The sequence below is a fragment of the Apteryx mantelli genome, chromosome 11 (assembly GCF_036417845.1).
Source record: "Apteryx mantelli isolate bAptMan1 chromosome 11, bAptMan1.hap1, whole genome shotgun sequence".
NCBI classification, from domain to species: Eukaryota; Metazoa; Chordata; class Aves; order Apterygiformes; family Apterygidae; genus Apteryx; species Apteryx mantelli.
The window spans coordinates 17,205,980-17,214,825 of record NC_089988.1 but is presented as its reverse complement, the minus strand read 5'-3'; the positions used below and the strand labels follow the sequence as shown (position 1 = coordinate 17,214,825).

The window sequence follows — 8,846 nt, the reverse complement described above, 5'->3', positions numbered from 1 at the left end:
CCACATGCAGCAAAGGACTTCCTGCCTGCAAGAATTGCAGTGGCTATCGCCAGAGAGGACAAAATCACCAAATCATTCAGGCTGGAAGGGACCTTGGGACGACTCTAGCCCAACCTCCTGCTCATTTAGGAATCAACACTGAATTCATACCAAGTTCCTCAGGGCTTTGACCAGTTGTGTCCTGCAAACCTCCAAGAAGAGAGAGTCCATATCCCCTCTGGACCCCACTTCAAATGCTTCAGGATCCTCATTGATTTTTCTTCCTCATATACAATTTTCACTGCACTTGTTTCAGCTTTTAACTCTTTCCTCTCATTCTCCTGCCATGAATTCCTGTAAAAACCTGGTTCGTTATCAGTGGCAACCTTGAGCTGGGAAGCTGCTATGAGTCCCCCCCAAAACCTTCCCTTTTCTATGCTGAACAAGCCCTGTTCCCTCAGCCTGTCCTTACAGTGCAAGTGCTGCAGTCCCCAACCACCTTGGGGGCCTGCCACTGGACTCACTCCATGTGATCAACAGTATTCGTCTACAAGGAGCCCCAGCTGGACTCAGTATCTAGATGGGCTCTGATGAGTGTTGAGTAGAGGGAGATAATGACTTCCCTCCATCTCCTGGCTGTGCTGCTGTTCATGCAGCCCAAGATGCTGTGGCCTGCTTTGCTACCAGGGAATGCTGCTGGCTGATGTTCAGCTCGCTGCCCACAAAGACTGCCAGGTCCTTTTTCTGCAGAGCTGTTGCTCAGCCAGGCACTCTCCAGCCCATATCACTGCAGGGTGTTGGTCTGTCCCAGGGGCAGGACCTGCATTTGTCCTTGTTGAATTTCCTGACAGCCCATTCCTCCTGCCTGCTGAGGACCACCTGAATGGCAGCCCTCAAATATATGACTCTTTCTCCTGATTAGGTGTCATCTATACATGTGATGAGTGTTGCATCCTCAAGGTCACTGATGAACCCTTCAAACAGGACAGGTCCCAGTATAAACCCCTGCATACTCCACCTTTACCTGGCTTCCTGGTAAAGCATAACCCATTCAAAAAAACCCTCTGAGTGCGATCATCCAACCAGCTTTTTACCCACCTGTGTGTTTACCCATCTTATCATAATGCCTGATTGTATTCCTCATTGCCCTCACGATCTGGGACTCCACTATTTCACAGTCACTGCAGCCAAGGTTTCCACAGATTATCACAGCCCTCATCAATTCTTCCTTGTGTGTGAGTACCAGATCTATGTGAACATCACCCTTACTGGCTCATCAGGGAGCTGTGTTTGGAAGCTGTCCCTGACACCCTCCAGAAATCTCCTGGACTGCTTGCACCCTACTCTTTGCCCTTCCAGTGAATGTCAGCAAGACTAAATTCCCCCCAGAAGAACCAGGCCCTGTGATCCACAGACTTCCTCAGGTTGCTTAAAGGAGACTGCATCCACCTCCTCACCCCCATCAGGGGGTCTGTAACTCTCATCACAACATCACCTTTACTCTGATGCTCATGCACAAGCTCTCACCCAAACCCTTGTCCATCCCATGCAAGAGCTCCATCCATCTGAGCTGTCCCTTCACACCAAGGGCATCCCCCCTGCTCACCTTCCCTAACGGTCTTGCCTGCAGAGCTTGTACCGTGCCATCACAGCCCTCCAGTCATGCTAGTGGTCCCACTGCATCTCAGTTATTCCAACCATGTTTCAGTTCTGCGACAGCTTGTGAATTTCCATCTGCTCCTCTCTGTGCCTCTCAGGCTGCATGCACTTGCATATATTTGGGTTGCAGAGCCTCAGCTGTGGCACAGAGTGCAGACCGGTCATGGTGAAACATGTTACCAAGGGCCAAGGACACCATGTGTGCAATGGCCCTACTCCAGAGCAGAGACATTCTGGCCTAGAGAGCAGGTGGCAATGTAATGGTGAAAGGAGGTTCTCACTAAGAGAGCAAAGCCTGCAGTGCCCAACGCCAGGCAGAAACAGAGCTGGGCTGTGTAGAAATGGCAGGAGAGGGTTTGGCTGCCTGAGCTGATTTGTAGCACCTTGGGGCCTGTGACAGAGGTGAAGTGATCTCCAGGCAGGACAAGGTGCCACTGAAGAAGTCCCTGGGCCTGTGTGGCCTGTGATCCAGGCACCCTGAGGTCATCATTAGCCCAGTGCCTGTTCATATCACCTGGGGGTGAGAAGAGGTTGCAGCAGAGAGGAGCAAGAAGGGTTTGAGAGTGCAGAGACTAGAGCAGAGACATTGGTGGGATGTGCCTCTCCCATTTATGAAGCAGTCTTGGCTGTAGATCGGAGGAACTTGGCCTAAAGGCAGTGGTGGGATCCAGTTGTTTGGGCACTGGTAGGAAACCTGAGATGCCCTGGGGCTCTTGCCCAGCAACCACTTCAAAGGGGGCATGGTTTTCCTAGAGCTCCCATGGTCTATCTGCTAGAGACATGTGGATGGGCTGGACACTCCCAGGCATCCGACATGGCCCTGCAGGCCTATTTCTGTGTCTCTGAATCAAGTGCCTGCACTGGATGACATCAACTGTTTGCAATGTTGGGATCTGCATGTGTCTCAGCTTCCTAGTGAGTGGAGCTCTGGTAGTAGTGGGCATCTAGTATCATTGCAGGTGGCCAAGGCAGTTCCCCTCCTGACCCCAGCTCATGCTCTAGAAGGATGTAGGTGTTGCAATTGCTCCATCAGAGCAAGCAGACACAGGCACATGCCTTGGACCACCTCTGTCTCTTCCAATGTCACCAGGTGTTTGTGTGTGACCAGCTGACTACCATCCTCCATCTCCAGTGATTATAATGGGAGCATAGACCAAGATCTTGCATGCAGACATCCGTGCTGTGCTCACTTCTGCCTGAGCAAGGGGAAGCTCAACTCATGTGTATTTGTGGAGCTCACGGGAAGGATCTGAATCCTATGCCAGCCCAGGGCCTTCTAAAGCACCTGAGAAGCCCAGACTGACTCATCTGAACCAATTCCTGAACAATGGGAAAACAAGTTCTCTTCTTGTCCCCATCTAGGTGTCCTGCTTAGCTAAGAGATGGGACTAGGGCCTTCCTGAGTGGGACATTTCCACTTTTTGTAGATAACCTTTCTCCAATAAGATAAATTGCAATGCTGGAATCAGTCTCTCTCCACTTTTTAGCAAAGGAAAAAAACTGACTATTTTAGTTTATTGCAGTGAACATTTCCCAGGAGGAGGGAGCACAAGGGACAGAGAAAGTCATGAGCTCAGCTGGGCCTCTGCTCCTGAGTGGGGCCAGGCTCTTCAGACTGAGGGAGCTCATGGCATCCGTGCAGCACTGCCCAGAGACAGCTGTGTGCAGGAGCAGCTTCTCTGCAAAGAGGGGCAGGTCTCTGGGCACTGCCTGCTGCTGCTGACATGAGAGGAGAGAGGGCAGAGAGAAGTGCAAGGCAGTGTGGAGTGGGAGGACAGAGGAGAGCTGCTTGTGGGAGAAATCTTCACAGCCCTTGACACAGTAAGTCTCTGGCTGCAGGGCAATGCTACTGACATTCCTGGAAAGGTCTTGAAACCCATCCAGTGACAAGATTGGATTTTTAAGAATTGTTCTCCCGGCTTCTCCTTTGCAGAGGAAGAGAAGATGCTTCAGAGCAGGGATTCCCTGCGACACAGTCACAGGGACAGGGCATCCTGCTACCTTCTCCCAGGGATGCTGCAGGGCGGTGAAGCCTGGGTGTGCACACAGATCTGTCCAGGACTGAAATTCAGAGCAGTGTCGCTGTGCCCCAGGGTGCTGTGTGCCTGGAGCAGTGACTCTGCTGCCCACAATGGTCAGCACTCAGCCTGCCCGGGGACCTTTCAACAGGGAGAAGCTCTGGGCGGGAGAAGAGATCCCTGGCAGGGCAGCTTGAGCCTCCTGTCAAGAGGATGCTGCATGGGTCAGGTCTGCCTGCATCTCCATCTCACTCGCAGGACATATCTGGAGGGGACTTTCCAAAAGGAAGGTCAAGGCAGGGGACACATGAAAGAGAAGGAGGTGTCATGAGTCTGTGCTTTCAGTTTGATTCTCTTTGGGTGGGGTGAAATGGGATTGCATCTGTCCGGTTTAGACATGGGACGGAGGCTCCAAAACAGTGACACTGAGAGAGGAGCAGTTCTGGGAGGGACTCAGCAAATGCCTTCATCCACCCCTCCGCTTAAGGACAGAACCAGCATCACCTTTCCAGCCTCAGCAAGGTTTCTCTCACCTGCTCCATAGTACCGGCAAACACAAAGGTGCCCTGGGCAGTGTCCTGCCCCCGGGAGGTTTCTGCAGGACATAGATGAGCTCTCAGCGGGTGGGATGGGGTGTGTGAGCAGTGAGAGGGGAGAGACGTGGGGACAGAGAAACAGCTCCCTACAGGGATGGCTCCAGGCAGCAGAGACATGCTCCAAGTGTGAGAGGAAACTGTCAACTCCAACGTCTCCTCTCCTCTCCCAGCCAGCACAGCCCTCTGCTGTCAAGGCTGGGGGGTCCAGGGCAGGAGTCGTTTCCTCGGCAGCCGAACATGCAGGAGAGGAGACACCCCTGAGTGCCCCTCTGTCCCTCCCTGGCCCTGCCTCCCTCTGCACAAATATCATGGTATTGCTGCATGTTTCCCACCTGCCCATGCTGCCCTTGTGCTTCCCCTTGGACTCTTTGGGCAGGGGAATTTCTGATGCAGTTCAGACACTGAGACACTGCAGGTCCTGCCACGCAGACGAGTCCTTCACAGTGTGGTGCCCAAGTGCCCCTCTAACCTGTGGGGCTCTGAGCAATGCAGTGTGGGGGTCTGGGAATGAGCCAACTCTCTCGCCAGGACACCCCATCCTTAGGACATTCCGCCATTTCCCTGGGGTGTCTGGCTGGGCTGCAAGCTGCCCTCCACAAGGACACAGCTCTCCCATTGCAGCTGCGTGTTATCTAGGTGTCCCAGGCAGAAGCCACCTAGATACTGAGGCCACACTGAGACATGCTGGTGGGAGGGTGGATGTGGGCAGCTGGAAGGAGACCAATGTGTTGCTGTCTAGAAGGGGAGGGCTGAGACCTGCCTCACATCCCCTCAGAAAGAGTGCTGATGGGCACTTTGCAAGTGCATTCCTCTGCTCTCCGTGGTGTCGTTTCTTTTTGGGGTAACACGAGTGCAACTGTCCTCCACCTCCGAGGTGTGAGCACAGGGCATCTGGGAAGAAGGCAGATGGACAGGCCAGCTCTGCTCCCTCTGCACTCAAGCCAGAGTGAATCCTTTTGCCTCTGAGGAGTCACAGCTGGTCACCCTGAGTGCAGCAGCAATGCTGAGGATTCCTACCTCCAGGAATCCTCCTCAGGTGTGACAGGGTCAGCTAAAGGAGAACAAAAGAAGTCTTAAAACTCTTAATGCACCCACATTATTTAGAAGTGGGAATGAAGATGCCGAAAATGCCTTCAACATTATGTGTGGATGAAATCTGGCTGGACCTGGGAATATAACAGTTAAGTCACCCCTGTTCCCATGTACGCAGTGCTGTCAGTCAGGGCTAACTCCTCTGGAGCCCATGGGCAGAGGCCCCTGCTCCTCACGGCGTACCCAGCCAGCACAAACCAGAGTTCAAGCGACGGAGCTCAATGACACCGTTCCTGAAACGGGGAGAAGTAACGTGTGTGTGTTTCAGGGAGGTTATGAGAAAGTTTTGCTCAGAGAACTCTCTTCTAACTTGTCAATGTCTCTTCTTCCTTAGAGAATCCCCCTGTTTCCAGGGGGAATGAAATGCCGAACAGTAGCTCCCTCAGCGAATTCCTTCTCCTGGCATTCACAGACACACGGGAGCTGCAGCTCTTGCACTTCTTGCTCTTCATGGGCATCTACCTGGCTGCCCTCCTGGGCAACGGCCTCATCATCACAGCCATAGCCTGCGACCACCGCCTCCACACCCCCATGTACTTCTTCCTCCTCAATCTCTCCCTCCTCGACTTTGGCACCATCTCTGTCATTGTCCCCAAATCCATGTCCAATTCTCTGTGGGATGCCAAGTCCATTTCCTACTTGGGATGTGTTGTGCAGCTCTTTTTCATTGTCTTTTTCATTTTGGCTGAGTATTCTATTCTCACTGTCATGGCCTATGACCGGTACATTGCCATCTGCAAGCCCCTGAACTACGGGACCGTCATGGATAGCAGAGCTTGTGTCAAAATAGCAGTAGCTGCCTGGGCCAGTGGTTTTCTCAGTGCTTTCATGCACACTGCTAACACATTTTCAATACCACTCTGCAGAGGCAACACAGTGGACCAGTTCTTCTGTGAGATTCCCCAGATCCTCAAGCTCTCCTGCTCAGACTCCTACCTCAGGGAAGTTGGGCTTATTGCAGTTACTGCCTGTTTAGGCTTTGGGTGTTTCATTTTCATTGTGCTGTCCTATGTGCAGATCTTCACTGCTGTGCTGAGGATCCCCTCTGAGCAGGGACGAAACAAAGCCTTTTCCATGTGCCTCCCTCACCTGGCTGTGGTCTCCCTGTTTCTCAGCACTGTAATATTTGCCTGCCTGAAGCCCCCCTCCCTCTCCTCCCCAACTCTGGATCTGGTTCTGGCTGTTCTGTATGCAGTGGCGCCTCCAACAGTGAACCCCCTCATCTACAGCATGAGGAACAAGGAACTCAAAGATGCACTGAAGAAACTGGTTCAGTAGGTACAATGTCAGCACCAATAACTTTCCCATGTGCATCTGCTCCTCATTCCCCAAGGTATTTGGGGGATGTGTTGTTCATGTCTTTCTTTCTTGCTTACTTTTCTCTGTTACATTCTCCTAAAACCAAAAATATTTTGCTTTGTGCCACTTGTCCTCAGGAATGTCTCATTTGAATCTGACCCAAAGGCCACGTTGAAGCAGGAAGCCAGGCTTCCCCCTTCATCAGCAGAGATGGGAAACCTCAGAGCCCCACTAGTATGAGCTTCCTCAGATACCCCCAGCACAATGAGGAGAGTTTCCATTTGCAGGGTCTCTTTCGGCACTGTCTCTTTTGACACCAAGGGAGCTCAGGGGCACAGAGTCAGGCTCACACGAGTACAGATGGGGTGAGACCATGGGTCCCGTGTCCATTAGGAGAGCTCAGCTCCCCTGGCCACAGTCAGGGTGTGATCCCACACCCCTCCTCTGCGAGGGTGGCAGCCGGCTGTCACCACAGGCTGGTCCCTTCCCTCTACAGAGCTCCAACACTCCAAGTGGAGTGGGAGTGGAGGGGAGGAGATTCTGGACAGAACATGTGGGAACAGACTCTCTGCTCCTCAGGACTCTTCCCCCACTGCCACAGCAGGCATTTCTGTGCTGCAGCCTTTGTGTGGGGGCTGCAGCTTTCTTGGAGACAGGTCCACCAACAGCAGCAAGACTTTCTCTTCTCAGGGCCTTCCCAAGTCTGCCCTTTCTTCAGAAGATGGAGTCAAAAATATGCCCAAAGAAATTGCAGCACAAAAGGGCCTGCTGCTCTGCTTGTGACCTCCATGGGATGCAGGGGAGAAGCTCAGAGTCTCCATGTGATCTGTTAGGGACTGACGTCTGGATCCAAGATTCATCTCTCAGTGACCAGTGCTAGTGGAGATGGGGAATGGTCTCTGAATTGCCTGCCCTGGGCTGTCCCACAGGTGACAGTGCTGATGAGAGATGCCCATCCTTCTGGAGGGGAATCTGAGCCCCAGGAAAGTTCAGGGGATCTCCAGGGACAGCGTGTGGTGGGGGTGGGCAGTGAGTAGAGCCTCGCAAAATGAGGGATGGTCCACGGTGGAGTGACCAGAAGGTGAAGCACTAAATTTAGGTAAGCATGGGGAAATGAGGGCTCTGCAATCCCCAGAGAGGCAGTGGGGACCGAGGAGGCCCAGGGAAGGGGCACGGGAGAGTGATTCCTGCACACTCAGTGAAACACCACAGGCTGCAGCTAGTGCACACCCAAACACATCTCCTGCCATTGCAAATGCCCTGGCGTCACTTTAAGCACCATCCAATAGCAGAGGCAGGTGCCAGCAATATTGCTGGTGTTGATTCCTGCCCAGTTGGGTCTGCTTCCTTCCACAACCAGCATGTCCCGTAGCAGGGCTGTTCTGTGTGGGAAGTGGAGCCAGGAGCTTAGGGTGTCAGCAAGGCAGGCAGGGCAGGGACCCACTGAGGAGAGGTGCTGCCCCACAGTGCCCGGACAAGAGGAACAGAGCAGGTTTGGGGATGGTAACTGGGGTCAGGCACAGTCCAGTGATGGCCAGATGGGAGTGGAGGGCTCTAACCAGCCCTGCTTTGCATGAGATGTTGGACTGGAGACCTCCAGAGGTCCCTTCCCACCAAAACTCCTCTGTGATTCCATGAATTCTTGCTCCTCAGCCTCTGCTCCGGCACGGCTCTCAGGGGAAGGAGGGCCCCTAGGGCAGGGCAGAATGAACTCAGCTGGGAGAGCATCAGGGGGAAGATCCAGAGGTCCCTCCCTGCCTCAGCCCTGGCCTTTGGAAAGCTCCCTCATGCACCCCAAGAGGCTCCATCTGCCTCTTCCACCTTCTCTGTGCTCCCCTCCTATTGGTCAAACTGGAGTCCAAAATTGCCTGAGGACTCTCTTCCCCATGGGAAGGGGAGGGAGGTCTTTCATCAGTCTCACATGGCCTTTCCCACCCCTGGCCTTTGCCGTTGCATGTGCCTGGCTCTGCCCACTTGCCTTCACCACAGTCACGGCTGCCCTGAAGCCCATGAAAATCCTGGTGCTCCTACCCTCGAGGGGGCATCCACCCCACACCTGGAGCCTGGCCGGTCACAAAGGCATCACCCATCCAGTGCCCTGGACATGCAGCTGAGGGTAGGGGTCTTCACCCCAATTTCCCTGCTCCTCTTCCTGCTCCTGGCACTGCTGCTGCTGGGCCCAAGTCAAACCCTCCTACCACCA

General features: G+C 53.6%; 1 protein-coding gene across 1 annotated transcript; it reads left to right on the top strand.

The window, feature by feature from the left end:
* Positions 1–5,707: 5,707 nt before the first annotated feature.
* Positions 5,708–6,622, top strand: LOC136992996 (olfactory receptor 14J1-like). The gene has a single exon (XM_067303012.1). The coding sequence runs from the start codon at positions 5,708–5,710 to the stop codon at positions 6,620–6,622; it is 915 nt and encodes a 304-aa protein (XP_067159113.1).
* Positions 6,623–8,846: the final 2,224 nt, after the last annotated feature.